Source organism: Macaca mulatta, chromosome X (assembly GCF_049350105.2).
Source record: "Macaca mulatta isolate MMU2019108-1 chromosome X, T2T-MMU8v2.0, whole genome shotgun sequence".
In the NCBI taxonomy this organism is placed as follows: domain Eukaryota; kingdom Metazoa; phylum Chordata; class Mammalia; order Primates; family Cercopithecidae; genus Macaca; species Macaca mulatta.
Window position 1 is genome coordinate 43,734,443 of NC_133426.1, and position 25,038 is coordinate 43,759,480.

Genomic DNA, 25,038 nt, shown 5'->3' on the forward strand with positions numbered 1-25,038 from the left:
CCTCAGCCTCCCAAAGTGCTAGGATTACAGGTGTGAGCCACTGTGGCCAGCCCTTGACTCTTTCTTAGCAGATGCATTAGAGCTAACAATGTGATCAACTTTTAGGGAGAGTTTTTTGGAGAAGATGCTGAAGACACCCCATGCCATGTACATTTTTAGAGAGATTTAAAAACGTGGTTACAAAGAAAATCTTGGTGGGTTCTTTAATTTTCCCATTTAGTCTCTGCTATGGATCGAATGTATCCCCCAAACTTCATGTGTTGGAACTTTGATACCCAGTGCAATGGTTTTGTTGAGACCTAATGAAAGATGTTTGGGTCATGAAGGCACCACTTTCATAAATGGGTTAATACTCTTATTGTGGCAGTGGGTTTGTTATCACAGGAGTGGATTCCTTATAAAAGGATGAGTTTAGCCCTCTCTTGCTCTCTCTCACCCATGTGATGCCTTCTGCCACACAGCAAAAAGGCCCTCGCAAGATGCCAGTTCCTTGAACTTGGACTTCCCAGCTTCCACGATCATGAGTCAATAAATTTCTGTTCGCTATAAATTACTGAGTCTGTGACATTTTGTTATAGCAACACAAAATAGAGTAAGACAGTCCCTAAATTTCCCATAAATTCATACATGTTAATGCCACTGTAAAATCAGAAACTGCATACTATTATTAGTTAATCTTGGGAGATTTCTTCAATTTCACTTATGCTGAGAATAAGCTTCATTTTTTAAATGAGAGTATAAGAATGACCATTTATGGATTTAAAAGACATCCCGATGAAAGCTGACGGTGGGAGTCGAGAGGTATGAGTGCTTTGAGATGATGATATCATTTAAAAAATAGTCCAAATAAAATTTAATGGACTGTGAAACTGCAGTTTCAAATTAATGAGTGTACCTAGTAAAAAGCTTTGCACCAAGAAGGAATATTAAATGTCAACTGAAATTTTATAATTAGCTTAATAGTTTAAGCATCTTGCTTATTAATATGTCATTTATTTTGACAGGTATTTTTTGGGGTAGTGAAGGCAAGGAACTGTGTCTTTTAGCATTCTTACCATATCATTATAAATCATTTTCAACATGCTCACACATATGCCACCATGATAGATCATGCAATCAGAATGCATGCGGCATCCAGGCTTCAAGGAAATTTTGACTAACTGCTTTAAAGTCACAATTATTTACCTAATACTGGATCTTGATTTGATCTGTTCAAAGCTTGAAAGTCATTATCCAAAAGAAAAGACAGCAGATATGGTCAATCAACTTTTATTTTTAATTACCCAAATGTGTACTGTTCTTTGTATGGAGATACAATGGAGGATACAAAAGGAAGAAGAGATAAAATTTCTACCATCCAAAAAGCTAAAATCAGCTGGAGACACTGCACAAAACAGTAAGACTTAAGGCTATATACTGAGTAGCATTTGAGTAGTGTAAGACAACTTAGCACAAAGTAAATCCACACAAGGGGACACCATCAGTGACAATAACAGGGAGTGAAGGAGGATAATTGGGGAATACATCCAGGGAGGTGGGAAAGGCGTTGGATTTGTGTTCTAGTCCCCAAGATACCAGTGGCTTATTGCAGCTCTTAGGTAATTAAGTTCCACCCCTGTCGGCTTCAGTTTGCTCAACTCTAAAACAGGTGAGGACTAAATGGTCTTTAATGTCTTTCAGCTGTAACAATACAGTATTCTAAGGACAAATGCAAAGAACTTGGGAAGGTGAGGCTATTACAGGTAAGAGGAAGAACAAGCACAAAGTCACAGTGATAGGAAAAAACTCATTGCTTGTGCATGGGCAAGGTGTGTTGTGGGGCAGCAAGGACCTTGAACAAGCCTATTTAACTATTCTAAAGATTCTGAGGGCAATAAACATGGAAACTGTTGAAACAGAACGCTAAGCCAGGTGAGGGACACTAAGTAGTGGCCACAATGGACAAAGAGATACCATGTATTTTACAGTCAGAGTTGGACTTATCTTCACGCTCCCTGCCTCACTCCACATTATTTGTCTTCATAGAACTTTACTGCAACTCTTTCCCCAAACCCATACTCCAAATACAGTAAGAAGAGAGTGTGATTGCAGACACCTTCTCTCTTTAGACTCGCATGAGTAGCCCCCTTCTGTGGGCCAGGAAGCCAAGAGCCGTTGCTGAAAAAATGGTGGTCAATCCAATCAGCCTGAGCAGGCCTGGCACGGAGGGCAAATATCTCTCCAAGAAGGTCGTGGTGATGGGCAGCGCAGGGACGTCCTGGGTTCAGAAAACATTGGATATTAGTACAGGGCTTGTGCACTTTATTCCAGAAAGTCTGTACTTCCTCCAGCTCTCTGAACGTGATCCATTCTTGCCAACCTCTAGACCATTAAACACGATGTTCCCTCTGCTTATACTGTTTACTCTGTCTTCCTCACTGGACCCTTCACTTCCTCAGGGGGGCTTTCTTTCCTGAGCCCCCAGCCTAGGATGACGTTTTCCTTTTGAATTTTTTTCTCAGCATGTCTTCTTCACTATTCTGTACTTTTTGGTTATCATCTGCATTCTCCACCAGATGTTGAGCTCCACAAAAAATGCTGCTGTGTCTTTGCCACAATGGCTGATGCAGAACACGTGTGCCATAAACACTTGTTAGTAAATGAATCAGTGGTCCTCACAGCCGACAATCCCATCCCTGGCAGAAGCACCAAGAGAATGACTTTGGAGTGGCAGGCCTATTCTCTTTGACTTCACACTTAAAAGGATAGAGCAATAATTCTGACTTTTGTGACCTTGTCCTCTAAAGTGTGTTTTCACTCTAACCTCTATGCATCCCTCCTTCCAGCCAGGAAAACTTCCTAGGATTTTTTGACAAAAATTATGAGTATATTAAAAACAAAATTTTAACATAAATATTCTCCATTTCATTCCCTCTGTTTGTCCCTGGACAGGAGATGCTAACACACTTTCCTTTCTTTTCCTACCTCTTGTTGAGAATCACCAGGCTAGATATTTATTCGACTGGCATTTATTGAGTTATTATTTTTAGAAGTCTCTGAGAAATGTCTCCCTCCTCATCAAAAAATATTTTTTCCTAATAATCTGTAATGAATGTGGCAGCTACAAATTTATCAAAGTTCATCTAAATCTCTCACCTCTGCCCTAACCCATGATACTTATTTAAATATTCATGTTGAGATCAATTAGGTAAATCACTTAGTTGACTCACTTAGGAAAAGGTATGTGAATATATACAAGTGTGCTCTTCTTGCAAATGATGGGTTTTGGAGAAAAGATATCTAATTTCATGAAATAAAACAGCCTACCACAGACTCTGGTTCTGACTGCCAGACTTCATCCTCTGGAATCTTCCCCATGGCATGCAGGATCTGAAACAAAAGAACACATTGGCAAATAGCAAAAGTGACATCATCTTTCTTCTAATCTGCTCCCTAAATAAAGGACTAAGTAACTGTCTCTTGAGATATCCATCAAAAACACCAAGGTAAAGGCCAGAACACTCCACTCAACCTTTAAGTGGCACCAAAAGGTCTTTCTCCTGTGGTATAAGAGGTTCCAATCATTAGGCTTACCATAAATTTTAATAGTTGTGAACACACCTCAGATAGAGATGAGATCAGAGGAACTGTCAGAAAATGTTTCCTGTGAAATGAATTGAATTTTGAGTCCTAATAGAAGCATGTTTGGTTCTAGAATATCAGACCTAGGTTATATTTCAAGTATAGTCAGGTTGATCATTTGTCCCATGGGTTCTTTTTACCTTGGGTGACACGTTAGGTATTTTCATTATTACTTCGGGCTAAGGTATTCACTTCACCCGAGACAATAGTTAAAATGGTACTTTATGGGTCTTAATATGAGGGTTACTTGAGAGTTGGTCTCCAGGCTCTCAGATATCTTTGACCCACATGTCCGGACCATGAGTTGCCTCCTTCCCCATAATCTGTGACCCCGGACTCTACCTCTCGGGCCGCTCTCTCCCCGGCCTCTACAGCCCCCTCCATGTAGCCGCTCCAGTGTGTGGCAGTCTCGGTGCCTGCAAAGTAAATCCTGTCCACTGGCTGGCGTAGAACCCTTGGAATAAAAGCAAAGAGGCAAAAGTGGTCAGTCTCAGAGAGTCAGAGAAAAGTTTTCCCATAAAGACCAACGCTGGTCAGCTTCCTCAGATTCTAAACAATCAAGAAGGACATTGGCAATTTTGGAATAACGTTTATGTGGTTCCTCCAGCTCTTGCATGATCCTTGTCACAAACAAAATGGAATAAAAGCCAAAGTTCATTCCTGCACCAAGAGTTGCAGGTGAAGGAGCTGACATTAATGGACGTAAATTATGTATCTGCTTCACCAACATGAAGTGAGGGACTGTATAAGCCCAGTCACATGGTTCCCTTTACGGCTTCACTGGCTCTGTGGTTATTCCACTAGTGAACTTGGCAAATCACTTCCTCTCACTGTGCTCTGGCTTCCTTGCCTCTTAAAGCGAATGGTCCACTGATTTCTAAGACCCTTTCCATCAGTAAAATTTAACAAATCTGAGAGTCTGACTATGGCTCCATGACTACTATTCCTTGAACACTTGCCTGTACTGGTGAGGTCGGTACTATTATTATCCCCATTTTGCAGATGAGAATATAGAGGTAGACTGTGGTGGACATTGTGATGAACCACGCAGGCCCCCTTCAAGAATGAAAGACTTATTCCCAGCTGCTGGGAGTGCTGCCAGAAGAGGGCCTACTGATGTCAGCCCTCTTTGGAGATTGCCTCTGCTAAAAAGAACTATGTCACCTAGGTCATGCCTCCTTCCAGTAGCAGTTGCATCCAGTGACTGATCACCATAGGCTGTAAATACCTGATTCCCAAGCTCCAACTTGAGACCACCCACTCTGAAGGGCCATTCTAGTTCTGGAACTCCCTCTGGGGTCAGCTGAGGCCTTCTCTAGAACTGCATTGCAGCCCAAGTTCTCCCTATGCCCACTCCTGCTTCCTTCTCCCTTCCACAGCTGCCAATCCTAAGGGCATGCCTTAATATATATCCTGTCTGCTAACCGTTGTTTCAGGGTCTGCTTTCTGGAACCTAACCAGCAACAAAGACAAAGTAATCTGCTCTCGGTCACAGCTAGCAAGTAGCAGAGTTGATATTTGAACACAGGCAATCTGACTCTGGAACCTACAGTCTTAACCACTTAGTTACACTTCCTCTCTCTATTGCATTACTTCTTCAATCTTTTAAATAACTCTGTGACATAGCTACTATTATCAATTAAAATTATCATTATCTAATTTTACACATGAGGAAACTGAGGCTTGGAGAAATGTTCAGTGATATGCCAAGAGCCACACTCCTAGAAAATAGCAAAGCCAGGATTTGAACCATGTCTACTAAATGTCAAAGTCTCTGTTTTCATTTTATATTCTTTGCCTGGTGTAACACCACCCTATAATATTTAATAGCTAGTAGAGTGCCCACATGCTATATGAGGGACTGAAATGTCATAGCACATGGCCTGTAAGAGGGGCAGTTCATTGTTGCTCTGACAAAAATACCATAAGGAAAGCACCATCAACACGCCATTATTCATTCTGTCTCAGGATTCTCTTATATCTGATAAGCGATGTCAAGAGCTAACACCCACGCTCCATCTTAGTCAACACTGTACACCACTGGGCCTTTTATTAGAAAACCAAATGAGCTGGCTTGCATTGGTGGGTTTTCTTTCACCTGCTCTGACTGCAGTCATCAAAAAGAGGAGAAGAAAATACAAGGAGAGATATTATATAGAATACAGATGGTCTCCGACTTATAAGTTTTAACTTTATGATGGTGTTAAAGCAATACACATTCAGTAGAAATCATACTTCAAGTACCCATATAACCATTCTGTCTGTCACTTTCAATACCGTATTTAAAACTTGACGTGAGATATCCAACCCTCTATTATAAAATACGCTTTCTGTTAGATTATTTTGCCCAACTGTAGGCTAATATAAGTGTTCTGAGCACGTTTAAGGTAGCTAAGCTAAACTATGATATTTGGTGGTTAGGTGTATTAAGTGCATTTTCCACTTAAAATATTTTCAATTTGTGGTGGGTTTATTGGGATATAACCACATCATATTTTGAGGAACATCTGTATTAGTATATTGATGACAACACATGAAATGAATCTGTAATTATAGAGAGTCTAAGGGTATTCAGGAAGGAACCCTTCCTGCAAGAGAAGGTGGATTGACTTTCCCCATGTTGATTAAACAATGTCATTTTTCACTACATGTTTACTTTTTTTCCAATGAAGAAAACTAACCCCAGTTGGAGACCTCTGGGAGGCCTGGCTAGACCCTAAGAATGAAATATTAGAAGAAAGAACAAAGGCTTAGAGAACTAATCATACTATCAATCAGAAAATGTAAAAACCAAGAATTAATTTTAAACAAAGAGATAGCTTCCCTCCACTTGTCATTTGGAAATTATGTTCCTTTGGGGAAAAAAATGTCCAACAACCAGGTAAGAAAAACACTTGCCCCTTCTTTTGCAGGTGCGTGAACAGACAGTATATATTTACAAAAGATTATAGGACATCACAAAGTACAGCTCCACATATATTTCTTGTGGCTTATGAGTTTTACTGCATAATCACGACAATCATTTTTTCACTCTATCCAGAAGAAAAATTTCTTGAGAAATGTACATTTAGTTCTTTACCAAGTTGTACTGTTAATTCTGTCTTCTCTCTTCCTTTAGAACATGTACTGTGAACTTCCAGGGCTCTGAATATAAAACTTATTGCAATATCTTAAATGCCATGGCCCTGAAGAGTCAAGAGAAGTTGTCTGGGCAGGTAGTCTCTGTTCAAGCTGGGAGTTATGTTAAGCTAAATTGTGCCTTAGAGTCTACCCTACAAATTGAAGGTAGTTATAGGAAGCCTTACATATATCCCTGGGAAGGAATAAAGATAAAAGAAGGCATTACTGTATCACCCCCAGTGCCAGATACGATGGGATTTATCTTGCTTCTCTCACGTGGTCAGGATCAGGCCAGTCCAGGTAAGTGTCCTCTTTGCTCCCCAAACCAAAAGGTATTTTCCTGACACTCTTTATGAAATTGAGCATAAAACTCACCACTCTGTGGTCATAAATCTAATCATATCACACTTCTGATTTAAAACAAAGCCAAAAACAAAAGTAATGCAGTGACAGCTGTTCTCTGTTGAAATATCAAGTTTTGTATTCCTGAATGTGTCATATAGGGCAAAGGGTCCTTCCTCCCCCTTTAGTCTGATTCTCCATTCTGTCCTTAATATCACCCATAGCCCATCTGATATAATTTTGACATTTGTCCCCACCCAAATCTCATGTAGAATTGTAACTCCCAGTGCTTGAGGTGGGGCCTGGTGGGAGGTGTTTGGATCATGGGGGCGGATCCCTCATGGCTTGGTGTCTTCTTCATGATAGTGAGTTCTCACAAGATCTGGTCACATAAGAGTGTATGGCACCTCTCCCTACCACACTTCCTTGTTCCTGCTTTCGCCGTGTAACTTGCCTGTTCTCACTTTGCCTTCTGTCATGATTGTGAGCTCCCTGAGGCTTCACCAGAAACTGAGCAGATGCCAGCACCATGCTTGTATAGCCTGCAGAACTGTGAGCCAATTAAACCTTTTTTCTTTATAAGTTCCCCAGACTCAGGTCTTTATTTTAAGCAATGCAAGAATGGGCTAATGCACCATCCATGCAAAGTTCTTCCCCAGACCTTCCAGAAACCTGTAGGATCCTAGCATTTTCCTCATACCATGCCATCTGCATAGACTGCATCCCCAATAGCCTTTCTCTGCCTCCTACAACCCTCAGGTGGTATGTGCATTATGAAGCCTTCTCAGATTTCTCTAAGTAAGGCTAGCCTGTGCCTCAGTGTTTCCCAGTGGTATCTCTATGCCCCTGTATTACAGCATTTACCTCAGCGTTAACATTCTGAGTGGTGATACAGTAGTGCCCTCTTTTATCCTTATTCCCTCCCAGGGACATATGTCAGTACTGTAGAGTCAATTTTTGATGTCATGTCCTCTCCCCTTCCCCACCCTAGCCTTCAACACTGTCAGCTCCTTCTCAGCAGGGAGGGTGTCCTTGGTATTGAAGTTTTCAGCACAGTGCTTGGCAAATGGTTGGCACTTAGCCAATAAACGCAGACTGAAACAAATACCATTGACATATTCTACGCTCAGTGATACGGTTTGGCTCTGTGTCCCCACCCAAATCTCATATTGTAGCTCCCATAATTCCCACGTGTTGTGGGAGGGACCCGTTGGGGGATGAGTGAATCATGGGCGCGGGTCTTTCCTGTGCTGTTCTCGTGATAATGAATGGATCTCACAAGATCTGATGGTTTTAAAAATGGGAGTTTCTTTGCACAAGCTCTCCTTGCCTGCTGCCTTCGACATAAGATCTGACTTGCTCCTCCTTGCCTTTCGCCATGATTGTGAAGCTTCCCCAGCCGTGTGGAACTGTAAGTCCAATAAACCTCTTTCTTTTGTAAATTGCCCATCTCAGGTATGTCTTTATCGGCAGCATGAAAACGGACTAATACAGTCAACATATCTAAAAATTAACTTAAAGACCCAGCAGCTTATCAGGTGCTGCCCTTTGGCCCCATAATGTTCTCTTGGATAATATTTTGCCATCTTCAAGCAGGTAAAGAAAGTGCCAACCAAAGTTATTATGTATCTTCTGATAAACAGGTTTTAATCCTTATTTGACCTTATCTTCTGATAAGCAGGTTTTAATCCTTATTTGACCAGTTTTCATGGACAGATTGATTAGCCATTTCCTCTGTTTGCCACATACTTTCAACAGTCTTTGACTCACTAGTTTACATTTCTCATTCTGTTTAGATTAAGCTTTTGGCATTAAATTATTGCTTGGTTTAGTAATACTATGATTGTCATAAAAATCACTGCTATATTATTAGTTCATTTATTGTCATCAAATAAATTAAACAACAACATACTTGTATGTATAATACTGTGAATGCTAAAAGCCATTGAACTGTGCACCATTTTGAATAGGTGAATTGTATGGTATGTGAATTATGTCTCAATAAGGATGTTAAAAAATAACTCACACTTCCCAGCATCTAAGGACTAGGATAAAAAAATAAAAATTCATACTTTCTTGAGCATACTGATTATTGCTCACTGTACATCATTTTGTCCTTTCCCATTCACTTGCTAAGAAAGTGAGGTTCAGAAAGGAGAAGTGACCTGTTTGGCATGACAAAGTTGGTTATTGGTAGAATCAGAGCTGGGACCAAAGTCTCTTCATGCCCAGTCTAGAACTCATTTTGTTTTTATAATTTTGTCCCCATGTTGGCAGTTGTACAGTGGCATTTGAGGAAGTTTTACTGAGTCCTAACTCAGTATAAGGACACTTCTTCTGAGACTGTGGGTGAACCCTTGGACTTCCTAAAATGCTACTCTTTTTTGATTTTTAATTTTTATAGGTACACAGTAGGTGTGTATATTTATGGGTTACATGATGTGTTTTGATACAGGCATGCAATGTATAATAACCACATCGTGAAGAATGGGGTAAAATGCTATTCTCATGCTGAAACCTTCTATGGTTATATTGATTGGAATTGCCCTTCCAGAAAAATTAAAATTGAAAAGTAGCACCATGGTGTATGTATAATTATAATGATTTCATTCATAAGATACATGATTTCATTCATAAGATACACAATTTCATTCATAAGATACAAAGGAAATTGGGGGATTTTTTTTTTTTTTTTGTATTTATGAGAAACAAGGGAGAAGAGCTACCTGAACCTATTTAGGGTTTGGATTCAGGTGCAGGGGATTTCAGTCACAGCTTAGCACGCTTTTACTCTACCTTCCATATTGAGTCAGGATCCCAGGGGGGAAGTAAGTTGTGTAGCAGCCCCCGGAGTACTGCTCCTCACACCAGTTCTTTTCTTCATAATGCACTGGCTGCAAGACAGAGCGACAAAAACTTGAAGGAGACACAGAGAAAGCTATCTAACCTGGAATAAATCGAACAGTTTAGTAGGCTTTGTATTGTCAAACCAATGTATTTCGGAAACAGAGTTGCATTATCCTGATGTTTTAAAAGATATGTCTTTGGGTAGGTAAATGTCATAGGTAATAAGCTTCTAAGAAATTCAGATTTTAGAATTTTTTTTTCATTTAGTTTCTTCATATCTTAAGTATTGTTCATAAATTGCAATAGTCTAATTCCATTTTTACTTTGGTCTTACCTATTAAAAAGTTTTAGTGCCTGAAGGTTTCAAGAAAAGTTTTTAAAAGGATTTATGTTTACTGGGGTGGGTGGATAGGAAAAAAGGGCAGAAAAATATGTCTGTTGAAGAAAAAGGATTATCAGGTTCATGTTTTGGTGGAGGTGAGCTTTCTTGAGGGAAGCTGAACAGACAAACTTACATTTTTGTGGCAGGCAAGCACTTCTGTTGATGGTGGTATTTGTAAACGACCATTGGTCTGAAAAACTTGTTTTTGCCATGAACAGGCAAAACTGGCCAAGACTTTGTAAAGTTCAAATGCTTTTTTAAAGTAACCAAACAGAAGCTTTATCATTAAGCATTACTTCAAAAAGATAAAATCAACGTAGCAAGTTTTAAGAAAACAATTTTTTAAAATTAATTAATTAATTAATTATTATTATTATACTTTAAGTTCTAGGGTACATGTGCATAACGTGCAGGTTTGTTACATATGTATACTTGTGCCATGTTGCTGTGCTGCACCCATCAACTCGTCAGCATCCATCAACTTGTCATTTACATCAGGTATAACTCCCAATGCAATCCCTCCCCCCTCCCCCCACCCCCCACCCCATGATAGGCCCCGGTGTGTGATGTCCCCCTTCCCGAGTCCAAGTAATCTCATTGTTCAGTTCCCACCTATGAGTGAGAACATGCGGTGTTTGGTTTTCTGTTCTTGTGATAGTTTGCTAAGAATGATGGTTTCCAGCTGCATCCATGTCCCTACAAAGGACACAAACTCATCCTTTTTTATGGCTGCATAGTATTCCATGGTGTATATGTGCCACATTTTCTTAATCCAGTCTGTCACTGATGGACATTTGGGTTGATTCCAAGTCTTTGCTATTGTGAATAGTGCCGCAGTAAACATACGTGTGCATGTGTCTTTATAGCAGCATGATTTTCAATGCCATCCCCATCAAGCTACCAATGAGTTTCTTCACAGAATTGGAAAAAACTGCTTTAAAGTTCATATGGAACCAAAAAAGAGCCCGCATCTCCAAGGCATTCCTAGGTCAAAAGAACAAAGCTGGAGGCATCACGCTACCTGACTTCAAACTATACTACAAGGCTACAGTAACCAAAACAGCATGGTACTGGTACCAAAACAGAGATATAGACCAATGGAACAGAACTGAGTCCTCAGAAATAATACCACACATCTACAGCCATTTGATCTTTGACAAACCTGAGAGAAACAAGAAATGGGGAAAGGATTCCCTATTTAATAAATGGTGCTGGGAAAATTGGCTAGCCATAAGTAGAAAGCTGAAACTGGATCCTTTCCTTACTCCTTATATGAAAATTAATTCAAGATGGATTAGAGACTTAAATGTTAGACCTAATACCATAAAAACCCTAGAGGAAAACCTAGGTAGTACCATTCAGGACATAGGCATGGGCAAAGACTTCATGTCTGAAACACCAAAAGCAACGGCAGCAAAAGCCAAAATTGACAAATGGGATCTAATTAAACTAAAGAGCTTCTGCACAGCAAAAGAAACTACCATCAGAGTGAACAGGCAACCTACAGAATGGGAGAAATTTTTTTTTTTTTTTTTTTTTTTTTTTGAGACGGAGTCTTGCTCTGTCACCCAGGCTGAAGTGCAATGGCCGGATCTCAGCTCACTGCAAGCTCCGCCTCCCGGGTTTACGCCATTCTCCTGCCTCAGCCTCCCGAGTAGCTGGGACTACAGGCGCCCGCTACCTCGCCCGGCTAGTTTTTTGTATTTTTTAGTAGAGACGGGGTTTCACTGTGTTAGCCAGGATGGTCTGGATCTCCTGACCTCATGATCCGCCCGCCTCAGCCTCCCAAAGTGCTGGGATTACAGGCTTCAGCCACTGCGCCCGGCCAACAATGTTTGTTTTAAAGAGAGATTTTGAAAAATATTTTGTTTAAAATAATTGCAATCACACAGCTGACTTCGGACAGTCATTTGTAAAGCATCCTATTTACAAAGCATGATTATGAGGTTCCGCCTGATGGGTTAAGTGGCTCCAGGTCTTCTGTGGTATCACCATACTACACCCCGTAGCACCTGACGGCTACATCCACCTCCTAAGCAAGCTTCCCTGGCTGTCTGCAACCAATGAGAAGAAAGGGTGGACTTTATCTTTCACTGTGTCTTGTTCCCAGGAATTTCTTCCTTCCACAAAATAGACACCAAAGCAAAAATTAAACAAGCGGCCCTCTCCATGCCAAGAGCAAACAAGAACAGGACCAACTTATTTTTATCATCAGGAATTAATCATCCACACCCTTATTAGGAAAAGGGACTTTCTCAAATGAAAAATGATCAGCCTTTTTCAAAATATGAGGACAAACGCTTTCCTCTCCAACTGAAGTTCCCCAAACTCCCATCTCACGAGTTGTTGGAGGAACTTCAATTAACAAACTGCTCTAGCCTGGGAGTGTCTCAGAATGCAACTTCAAAAAGTTTGAATATCTACCAGGGTGAAATCTCTTGAATGGCTTTTTTTTTTTTTTTTTTTTTTTAAATCAACTCCACACTCTTTATTCTCCAAATCTCTACCATTGAATGGCATTTTTAAACAGAAAACTAATAATTTTTAACAGATGTTAAGTGCTTTTCCTGGTGAGTATATACTGTATTTTTTGTTTTGATACTTTACTCAATATCCTTGAGCCTGGAGGCTATGCCTATATTTAAACTTGCTAAATGGTATATGAAAGCAAAAAAACAAAACAACAACAACAACAAAAAAGCAAAGCATATTCCTCATTCATATTGTTTCCCCTAATTGTTCTAGTTTATTTGCTGAGAAACAATTCCAAGAAACATCAAGAGCATGTGTTTCGCCTGTATCAAGTGCAGAAGATCTGCAATGGTGGGGCAAGGAGGGAGGGAGAGAATTTTGCTTTAAAATAGTGAACAAAAATGACAAATTTGAAAGACACAACAACTTGACCAGGAGGAAGCAAGTCACTCCAAAGCTAAGCAAAGTAAGTGTTAGAGTAATAGGGCTAAGTCATGTAGCTGCTCAACTAGATTATGGTATATACTACAGAGATTTGGATTTAAGAGGCTTAACAAGTTAAACATTCTCAGCCTCCTCATTAGACTTTTTTCATGCATTAACTGCTCATTTGTACATTGGTCTCTATTGTCTTCAAATGCTTCACAGATAACTGGATTTAATAATCACTTTCAAAAGGTGGCATAGTCTATGTCAAAATATTAAAAACTTAATAGTCTGATGAATGTCATGAGAATGCCAATTCATCATTTTAAATATTGATGAGGGAGGTGATTATGGGTAATTGTTATGAGTACTTTGGGCCCTCTGACTGTCACCAAATGCCCCCTACCCTGCCCCCATCCCACCTTTAACCACCTTAGAGTTCTACTTGATTCATTTGAAGATCACCGTTTTTTCAGGCTACTTCCAAAGGTGTCTAGAAAACTCAACTGGCAGCCAGCCAGCCAGCATGTCTTCTTTACATCTCTCATGTTCAAGGGTAAAACAAGGCAGAAAAGGGGCCATGCAGGAGTAGGGGCAGGTAATCTTATTTTTAACTGTGGGGGATGGGGTAGGTATAGGTTTGTGTACAGGAGTGAGACTCTGCCCTTTTTACAAGATCACCAAAGAGGGGAAAAAGCCCTTTTCATCCTCATCCTGGCTGCCAGGATCTAGGATCTTCCTATGGGTAGTAGAAGCTCCCCTCTTTTACCCTCCTAACAGAACTGGAAGCAGAGTGACCCAATGCCCTCTTCCAAGAAGAAACTCTGAATTCAGGGACAATGTAGCACCACCTAAACCATAGCATGTTGCAAGGTCCCTGACCTGCCACCAGCACAGCCAGGACCCACACTCTCTGGAACCACTTGTAAATTGACCAGTCCTGTGTAGATGCCTCTCCAAATATATTGGGAAAAACATGAACTTCAGGACCCCAACTTGCATCAACCTATCCCTGCTAGCCCCTTGGGGACAAAGAAAGATCTCTCACCCTTAGTATAGGGTTGGGAAGCAGCCTTACCTCCAGAGCTTCTGGGGAACCCAGAACCTTGGCATAGAGTTCACAAAGTTTCTTCAACCTGTGAACGAGAAGAGGCAAAAGTGAAAATAAAGGAAAGAAGGGAAGGAAAGAAAAAGTGGGAAAGAGGCATTTATCCCCTCATAAAAAAGACTCCACGAGCCATTGATTCCACTCCAACATTTCATTTTAATTTTTCAAAACAAGGCATTTTGTTCCATTTCAGATGTCTTAAATCTTTGAGGTCACAAATATTAATCACACAGGATTGCTGGTAAGTCTTCAAGAAAGTAAAGTGATGCATTGCCTGAATTACGGTATTATTTTATTATTTTAAATCCAGGAGCCCTTTTGTTTATGAACAAAATGTTTATGAAACAAATGTTTATGAAAATGACTAAGTTCTTCTCCTTCCCTCTCTTCCTTCTCTCTCTTTCTGTCTTTTTCTTTGTTTTTATACGAATCAAGTAACTTGCTGCAAGCAGAGGAATGGCTAGAAACAGCAAAGAAATAAGTACAGAAGTAGAACCAAATATATAAGGAAATTTAGAATTCATAAAGGTGGACATTTTAAGCCCACGGGGAAAAGATATTTTTCAATGAAATGGCACTGGGACAAACAGCTGCTCATGAAAGAAATAAAGTTGGATGCTTACATTATTTTCTTACACCAAAGTATATTTCAGAAGGATCAAAGATTTATATATAACAGGTAAAACCATAAAACGAATGGAAGAATGGGTGATTTCTAAAAAAATTATCTTGGAATGAGAAAGTCTTTTCTATGCGTGATAGATACTCAGAAACCATGGTTTTAAAATGGATAAATTTAACTACATAAAAAGATAAAATTTTATTATAGTATAAAATGAATAAGCCATAAACAGGATCAAAAGGCAAAGTGCGAAAAGATTTGTTCCAGGCATTGGAAACCCAGCAGTGAGCCAATCAGACAAAACATCCTACCTTCATGATCTTATGAATATGGGGGATATTTCTAGGGAAGAGGACCAGGCAGACCGCTACAGCCCTGGCCATGTGCAGAGGTAACACTGGTCATGGAGGAGAACCCTGATGGAATCGGAAAGCATGCATCATAATATAATTCAGGAGCTCTTTCCTGGTAAATACGTTATTAGCAGTGGTGTGGGAATAAATAATTGGCAGTGGTGAACACTAATTGCAAGAAGAAAGTGCCACCTCCAGAGAAATTAGTCCCTTTGTATCTATAATCCGTAATTGTTATGCATCATTCATGTACTATGTACAGCAGACTTCCCCACAACACAGTAATTTTTCTACCTGGTTTATCTCTTTCACAAACAAATTTTCAGTCCCTGGGTTATATCCATTTTCATATTCTCCATAGCCCCTAGCATAGTGTCTTATGTACAATAAACTCAATAAATATTAATTTGAAAACTTTGGTTCTTAAGTTATCAGCACTATGTCTTTTACAACAAGACCCTTATAATTAACATAGCAAACAAGTAGCATTGGCAATACACATATAATTAGGCAGTCTGTAAGTTAAAAAGTTAAGTAAAAATGAAAGGCAGGCAAGTAGGTAGCAAAGAAGGAAAGAAGGAGAAAAGGGAGGGAGGGACAGAGTCGGGGGAAAGGAAGGAAGAAACGAAAGAAACAGCACTTCTTTTGTTACCTTTCCTCTTTGGTGAGACGTGCCAGTTTTCTGGCTTTGTGGGCTAGGATAAATCTAAAACATACAAACCAGAAAAAGGGGAGAAATTAATGGTTGCTTTCATCCTAGCCTCATTTTTGTAGCTACACATGTGCCCAGTTTACACAGTTAAAAGTCTACCAAAAGAAACAAACTATATACTAACTTATCTTACGTTCAAAGTTTTTGATTTACATGTCAAATTTCTGACACTGAAGAGCACTTTCTAACTTCAAGGAGTCAAGTGACTAGAAGTAGATGACTGGCCATAATTTTTGCCTTGGATAACACTATGGCTGACCCACTTCCCCTCACCCAGCTGGTGGTCAATAAGAATAATCCTTGAGCCTCAAATGCCCACTTAAGGCTATGTCTGAGCCTTTCCAATTTCATCCAGTCCTTGCTGTTTGGTTTTGTCTCCACCGTGGTGTCTCCCTAGCACCCAATCTTCTAGATTCCATCTCAATTTCTAGCTCCATGATTGCCTTCAACTTACAATTGGCTTTGATCTCCCTGTTCTGACTGTTGGCTCTCTCTGAGATAAACTCATACATGTCCTAGGGCCCATCTTAATTTTGGATACTCCAGGTCACCACCTCTCTGGGCCAGAACATCCTGGTCTTCCCTTCCCATGTGCTGGTCTTCCCTGGAAAGCTGAAGACTAGGCTGGTCTTGGCTCTTCTCTACTGAGACTCAGAAATCTCAGCATCCCACTTAAGTAACATGGATGCCCACATAGCCTCCATAAGAAGTCTCTTAGTAAAACACCCCAAGTCAGGTCTTTTTATCATGCCTTCAACAAAAGATGGGTCACCAAAATGTTTCTACCCCCAACACTAAATACTAATAGAAAATTAACACAAAAATTTCAAAATGTTATTGGTATTCTGCTTCCTACCTAGATATTTATTCATTGGAAGACATTATTTAGAAAAGAACCAGTAATAAGTTTTATACTGCCGAATTTGAAAAATAGTGCCACTGGGTAAAAAAAAAAAAAATCACTTAACAAAGTTTGGGGCACATTTGTTAATAGTATGTGATTACCTTGTCAACACTGAATAGCAACCACAACACCATAAATGTGCCTTACCCCATTATGGCGGCATAGTTGCCTTCAGGTTTGGTATCATCCAATGTGTAGGCAACTGGAGCTTCCTCTCCATCAATAATCATGGTTCCACAGTAATCTTAGAGAACAGCAAAATGGAAGAGCATATTCATCACTCTATCAAACTATCCATTGCAGATATAATGAAGTGCATGTTTTTAAACTTGAGAAGCCCAAAGGCCAAATATAGCATGTCATACTCCAAACATATGAAGGCAAACCAAACTGATGTCAAAGGAGGGCTAAGTAGCCAGCATTTTTTGAAAAAAATCAAACCATAAGCTCTTTTCTGTGAAGAATAAAGCATATGATATTAGGAATTCATCTAGGTCACCATTTAATGAAAACTGGTTTTCCTTGCAGTTAATACTTGGGCTTCCTGTTTTCTCTTTCATAAGAAATCAGAATAAATCCAAAGATGTATAAAGGAAATACCAGTTCATTACTGTAAAAAAGAAGAGACTGAACACTGACATTTTATGAGATGTCACTTATTCTAAGTAGTTCTTTATTATCTGGAGGCAGTGTTTAGAGGAAAATTTATAGCACTAAATGCCCACAAGAGAAAACAGGGAAGATCTAAAATTGACACTCTAACATCACAATTAAAAGAACTAGAGAAGCAAGAGCAAACACATTCAAAAGCTAGCACAAGACAAGAAATAACTAAGATCAGAGCAGAACTGAAGGAGATAGAGACACAAAAAACCCTCCAAAAAATCAATGAATCCAGGAGCTGTTTTTTTGAAAGGATCAACAAAATAGACAGCCCACTAGCCAGACTAATCAAGAATAAAAGAGAGAAGAATCAAATAGATGTAACAAAAAATGATAAAGGGGATATTACCACCGATCCCACAGAAATACAAACTACCATCAAAGAATACCATAAACACCTCTACGCAAATAAACCAGAAAACCTAGAAGAAATGGATAAATTCCTGGACACATACACCCTCCCAAGACTAAACCAGGAAGAATAGAACAATAACAAGTTCTGAAATTGAGGCAATAATTAATAGCCTACCAACCAAAAAAAGCCCAGGACCAGACAGATTCACAGCCGAATTCTACCAGAGGTACAAAAAGGAGCTGGTACCATTCCTTCTGAAACTATTCCAAACAATAGAAAAAGAAGGACCCCTCCCTAACTCATTTTATGAGGCCAGCACCATCCTGATACCAAAGCCTGGCAGAGACACAACAAATAAAGACAATTTTAGACCAATATCCCTGATGAACATCGATGCGAAAATCCTCAATAAAATACTAGCAAACTGAATCCAGCAGTACATAAAAAAGCTTATCCACCATGATCAAGGCGACTTCCTCCCCGGGATGCAAGGCTGGTTCAACATACGCAAATCAATAAACATAATCCATCACGTAAACAGAACCAATGACAAAAACCACATCATTATCTCAATAGATGCAGAAAAGGCCTTCGATAAAATTCAACAGCGCTTCATGCTAAAATCTCTCAATAAACTAGGTACTGATGGCACGTATCTCAAAATAATAAGAACTATTTATGACAAACCCATAGCCAATATCATACTGAATGAGCAAAACCTGGAAGCATTCCCTTTGAATATTGGCACAAGACAAGGATGCCCTCTCTCACCACTCCTATTCAATATAGTATTGGAAGCTCTGGCCAGGGCAATCAGGCAAGAGAAAGAAATAAAGTATCCAAATAGGAAGAGAGGAAGTCAAATTGTCTCTGTTTGCAGATGACATGATTGTATACTTATCATCTGGAGGCAGAGCAGAGAGGACATGTATAACTAAAATTCATAGAATCCCAAACTCTCATTTCAAACATGCCCTCCAAAGACTCATTCCCCCGTCAAGAACAACTGGAGAAACAATTGCAGCTTATCCTAGATAAGAGTGTCTTCCTCAGTTCCCTCCTGAACAAAATACAGGCACACCTCAAAGATAATGTGGGCTTCATTTCAGATAAAGGAAATAAAGTGAATATAGTAATAAAGCAAATTGTGTCAAAGAAATTGCTCGGTTTCCCAGTGCATATAAGTTATATCTACACTACACTGTAGTCTATTAAGTGTGTAATAGAATTATGTCTAAAATATGGACATAATTTAAACATACTTTATTACTAAAAAAGCTAACAATCATCTGAGCCTTGAGTGAGTTGTAATCTTGTTGCTGGTGGAGAGGCTTGCTTCTATGTTGATGGCTGCTGACTGATCAGGGTGGTGGCTGCTGAAGGTTGGTGTGGCTGTGGCAATTTTAAAAAAGAAGACAACAATGAAGTGTGCCACATCAATTGACTCTTTTTTTTAAGAAAAATTTCTCTGGAGCCTGTGATGCTGTCTGATAGCATTTCACCCATGGTAGAACTTCTTTCAAAATTGGAGTCAATCCTCTCCAACCCTGTCACTGCTTTATCAACTAAATTTATGTAATATTCTAAATCCTTTCTTGTCATTTCAACAATGTTCACAGCATCTTCACCAGGAGGAGTTTCCATCTCAAGAAACCACGTTCTTTGCACATCCACAAGAAGCAACTTCCCCATTCAAGTTTTGTCATGAGATGGCAGCAATTCACTCACATCTTCAGGTTCCACTTATGATTCTAATTCTCTTGCTATTTCCACCATATCTGCAGTTACTTCCTCCACTGAAGTCTTGAACCCCTCAAAGTCGCTCATGAGGATTGGAATCAACTTCTTTCAAACTCCTGTTAATGTTGATATATTGACTTCCTTCCATGAATCACAAATGTTTTTAATGGCATTGACAATAGTGAACTCTTTCCAGAAGGTTTTCAATTTACTTTGCCCAGATCCATCAGACAGGCAGGAGGACTGTAAGGCAGGTATAGCCTTACAAAATGTATTTCTTAAATAGTAAGACTTGAAAGTTGAAATTACTCCTTGATCCATGGGCTGCAGAATGGACATTATGTTAGCAGGCATGAAAACAACAATAATCTCCTTGTACATCTCCATCAGAGCCCTTGGGTGACCAGGTGCATTGTCCATGAACAGTAACATTTTGAGGAATCTTTTTTCTTCTTAGCAATAGGTCTCAAGAGTGGGCTTAAAATATTCAGTAAACCATGCTATAAATAAATAGGCTGTCATTCAGGCTTTGTTGCTGTTTGATAGCATTTATAGACCACAGGCAGAGTAGACTTAGCATAATTATTAAGGATCCTAGAATTTCCTGAATGGTAAGTGGACATTGACTTCAACTTAAAGTCCCAGCTGCATTAACTCCTAACAACAGAGACAGCCTGTCCTTTGAAGCTTTGAAGCCAGGTACTGACTTCCTTTCTCTAGCTATGAAGGTCCTAGATGGCATTTTCTTCCAATATAACGCTGTTTGGTCTACATCAAAAAACTTTTGTTTCCGGTCGGGTGTGGTGGCTCTTGCCTATAATCCTAGCACTTTGGGAGGCCGAGGCGGGTGGATCACTTGAGGTCAGGAGTTCAAGACCAGCCTGGCCAACATGGTGAAACCCCGTCTCTACTAAAAATACAAATATTAGATGGGTGTGGTGGCGTGCGACTATAACCCCAGCTACACAGGAGGCTGAGGCAGGAGAATCACTTGAACCCAGGAGTCGGAGATTGCAGTGAGCCGAGATCATGCCCCTGCACTCCAGCCTGGGTGAAAGAGCGAGACTCCATCTCAAAACAAAACAAAACAAAACAGTCTGTTGTTTAATGTAGCCACCTCTTTCAATGTTCTTAGGTAGAACTTCTGGATAACTTGCTGCAGTTTCTTCATCAGCCCTTGCTGTTTCGCCTTGCACTTTTATGTTATGGGGAGAAGGCTTCTTTCCTTAAACTTCATGAACCAACTTCTGCTAGCTTCACACTTTTCTTCTGCAGCTTCAACTTCAATTGAAGAGAGTTGGGGGCCTTGCTCTGGATCTAGGCTTTGGCTTAAAGGAATGTTGTGGCTGGTTTGATCTTCTATTCAGACCATTCAGACTTTCTCTATATCAGCAATAAGGCTGTTTTACTTTCTTATCATTCATATGTTCACTGGAGTGCACTTTTAATTTCCTTCAATAATTTTTCTTTTATATTTACAACTTGGGTATTTGGCACAAGAGGCCTAGCTTTCAGCCTATCTCAGCTTACGATATGCCTTCCTCACTAAGCTTAATCATTTCTAGTTTTTGATTTAAAGCAAGAGATGTGCAGCACTTTCTTTCACTTGAACACTGGGGAGACCACTGTAGGGTCATTCATTGGCCCTATTTCATTACTGTTGTGTCTCAGGGAATAGGGATACCCAAGAAGATGGAGAGATCTGGGGGAACAGTTGGTTGACTGGGCAGTCAGAATACACACAGCGTTTATCAATTAAGTTTGCCATCTTATATGAGTGCTGTTTATGAAACTCCAAAACAATTACAATAGTAACATCAAAGGTGATCACTGATCACCATGACAAACATAATAATAATGAAAGTTTGAAACATTGTGAGAATTACCAAAATGTGACACAGAGACACGAAGTGAATACACGCTGTTGGAAAAATGATGCCAATAAACTTGCTCATGCAGGGTTGCCACAAACCTTCAATTTGTAAAAAGTGCAATTATCTGTAAAGTGCAATGAAGTGAAGTTCAATAAAAAGAGGTGTGCCTGTATATACAATTTCAAAAGACAGTAACAGGGCACTAGTGAAAATGTCAGGGCAGAGTCTGAAATGTTATAACAATATATTACTGCAGTGTACCACTCCTCCTGCTCTATCATTTCCTTGCAAAATTGAGGTTGTTTGAATAAAATTATTGTGGAAGACTCAGCGGCAAATGTTGTATAGAAAACCCAACAAGAAGATTTCAAAATAAGGAAGAAAGAACAGAGAAAGGACCTCCCCAACCTGTGTGCATATATGTGTGTAAGCAGACAAACCAGGAAGCCTTTTAAAGGGAACTTGTCTCTTTCTCTCCTCCTGCACCCCGCCCCACTGTGCACCTGTTAGAATCAATGTCCCAATCAGCCACTGGCTTGAGGGGTGCTTGAATGTCCTTCAGATGTGCTGGGGCAGGAAAAGATGTTGAGAAAGACTGAAGTATGTGAAGAAGAAATGTTTCAAGTCTAAGAACTCAAGATTTAAAAATACAAGAGAACCATCTTAGGAATCCCCTGTTATAAGAAGGCAAGAGAGAGAGGAGACAAATAGGACAAGATATGATCAAAGAACATGTGCATACTGATCATGTAGGGATCGGCTGGACAGGACCAGCATAGGACGCCAGGCTGGCCAAGGTGGAGATACTGCTTTCTCGATGGAGGGGCTCCTTGGACACTTCCTTTTCAGAGTGAATCTGGCCTCTGAGTCAAGTGGGTGCACTTAGTGGAGGTGAAGGACAAGGGGCAGAGAGAAAAGTCATGTTCATGCCAGGACAAGCTATGCAGCACAGAAGGGATTTCTGCCACTTGCAGATAGAAAGCTCAAGAGTCCCACCCATGCACAAAAAACATCTCATCAGCTTTGTAGGGCCTTACTCTTAGAAAAAGAGAAGTGATATTCAAGGACATCCAAACACTTAAAGAAGTTATTAAAGAATAAAGGCAAAGACAAAAGCAGAAACAAATTCACAACTAACAAGAAAACCAGAAAAGCTATGGGGGATGGGGTAGGTAGGGGGAGGGATCCAATAATTCAGGTAGTAGAAGAAATTTTCCCCAAAGTGCTAACTTTCTCAGAGAGAAACAAAGCCATTGTAGCTCTGGGAGGTAACAAAGAGGCATGTTCAGAATAAAATAATTCAATAGAAGCTTTTGTAATGTAGGAGTGTGGAGACAGGAGCTTTGATGAGATGATAATCACATTCATCTGGATGAATAACTGAAGAAGTTTACCAAGGACAAAATTAAAGGAAAAAAATAATAAGGGAATGTCCTACCTGACATAGTATAACATATTGTAATCATATTATAAAGCTACAGATATTAAAACAGTACAATGCTGTCATAGGATTAGATAATATAAACCTGTGCTTTCCAAAGTGGGAGTGTACACCTAGACTGCACATCTAGATAGTGGAAGAAAATACTAGAGATTCTAGTTTTTCAATTTAAGCTTTTTAAAAAGTCTACTTTTCAAATGTTTTATAGTTACAACGATACAATTTTTCAGAGGTACTTGTGTATAATTAAGGAATACCTATAATGGTAGTTTATGTCTACATTTTTTAGTAAGTAGAGCTGCAAAAATATTTAGAACCCAGTGACGAAGATCAGTGGAACAGAAAGAATCCATATATAGAATGTAGTAGGGGGAACCATCTTATGACAAATCATTAAAAACTGATTCACTGGTAAAAAATATTTGCAATATAAACAGAAAAAAACTTTAATGAGCAAAAGTAATTTACAAAATGATACCTTGTTAATGATAAAAATTACAAATTATAGATAAATGAGGTAATTTCTCCTACCCGATTGACAAAAATTTTTTAAATATTATTAGCTGGTGTCTTAGACTGCTGGTGTTGCTATAAAGGGATACCTGAGACTGGGTAATATACAAAGGAAAGAGGATATTTATTTGGCTCATGGTTCTACAGACTGTACAAGAAACATGGCGTCAGCATCTGCTTCTCATGAGGGCCTCAGGAAGCTTCCACTCATGGCTGGAGGTGAAGAAGGGCTGGCGTGTGCAGATCACTTGGTGAGACGGGAGGCAAGAGAGAGGGGAGGGAAGCGCCAGGCTCTTTTTAACAACCAGCTCTCATGGGAACTGACACAGCAAGAACTCACTTATTACCTCAGGGAGAAGAACGGCACCAAGATGTTCAGGAGGGATCTGCCCACAAGACCCAAACACTTGCTTTTAGGCCCCACCTCCAACATTGGGGGTCAAATTTCAACATGAGATTTGGAGAAGACAAACATGGAACTTATATCAACTGGCAAGGATGTGAGAGGACAGAAACCCTAACAAAAATTTCACAGGTCTACCCAAGTCAATTGACTTGATAATTCCATCCTACAGCATTTATCAAAAAGAAATGCTCCTATACAAATATGTAAAGCTAGATGGAGGATGCTGTTTATTGCGGCATGGTGTATAATAGCAAAAACTTGGAAACACGAAAAATGACTATCAATAGCAGATGTCTTGGGCAAATTCTGATGAGGCACACAATGATATACTGGTTATTCAGTTGTATAAAGGGGGTAGATTTAAATGTACTGCTTTGGAGAGATGTCCATGGCGTATTGTTAACAGGAAAAAGCAAATTTCAGTATGATATGTATGATGTATGATGTTTTTTTAAAAACATGTTTTTGGAAAAATATATTAACATATTTATTTAAAATTAAAGTTATATTTGTATAAAATATGTATTATATTATTTAACATGTATTTCCAGTACATATAGTTCTCTCTACATATATGTAGGCATGCTCACACACATATATTTAAAGTACAGGTTGAGTATCCCCATCCCTTATATGAAATGCTTGAGACAAGAAGTGTTTCAAATTTTGGCTCTTTTCAGATTTTGGAATTCTTGCATATACATAATGAGATTTGAGGGTGAGACCCAAGCCCAAATACCAGATTCATTTATGTTTCAAATACATCTTATACACATAGTATGAAGGTAATTTTATACAGTATTTTAATAATTTTGTACGAGAAACAAAGTTTTGACTGTGACCTATCACATGAGGTCAGGTATGGAATTTTCTACTTGAGACATCATGTCGATGCTTCAGAAGTTTCAGAATTTGGAGCATTTTGAATTCTGAGTTTTCAGATTAGGGATGTGAAACTTGTATTACCTATGCATACAGTAAATCTTTAAGGATAAACAAACTACATTTTTAACAGCGGCCCTATAGGGGGAGGAACAATAGAAGAGAAACATTTTTCACACACTTTTGTTTTTTGAAAGTTTTATGGTCATTATATTTACTTCTGTAATTTAGAAAAACAGGTATAGCTTCTGCCAT

General features: G+C 39.4%; 1 protein-coding gene across 4 annotated transcripts in view; it reads right to left on the reverse strand.

Annotated features, from left to right (window-relative positions):
- Positions 1 to 1,253: 1,253 nt before the first annotated feature.
- The window catches only part of MAOB (monoamine oxidase B), a 124,468-nt gene continuing 100,683 nt past the window's right edge, over positions 1,254 to 25,038 (reverse strand). For all 4 annotated transcript variants that reach the window (XM_015127230.3, XM_015127231.3, XM_077988213.1 and 1 more), the window contains 7 exons: positions 17,057 to 17,153; positions 15,946 to 15,999; positions 14,289 to 14,346; positions 9,880 to 9,977; positions 3,964 to 4,075; positions 3,307 to 3,369; positions 1,254 to 2,257 (listed from right to left, as the gene is read on the reverse strand). In XM_015127230.3, the coding sequence (XP_014982716.1) occupies positions 2,105 to 2,257; positions 3,307 to 3,369; positions 3,964 to 4,075; positions 9,880 to 9,977; positions 14,289 to 14,346; positions 15,946 to 15,999; positions 17,057 to 17,153 (635 nt within the window). In that variant the 3' untranslated portion in view covers positions 1,254 to 2,104. The remainder of the gene's footprint in view (positions 2,258 to 3,306; positions 3,370 to 3,963; positions 4,076 to 9,879; positions 9,978 to 14,288; positions 14,347 to 15,945; positions 16,000 to 17,056; positions 17,154 to 25,038) is intronic.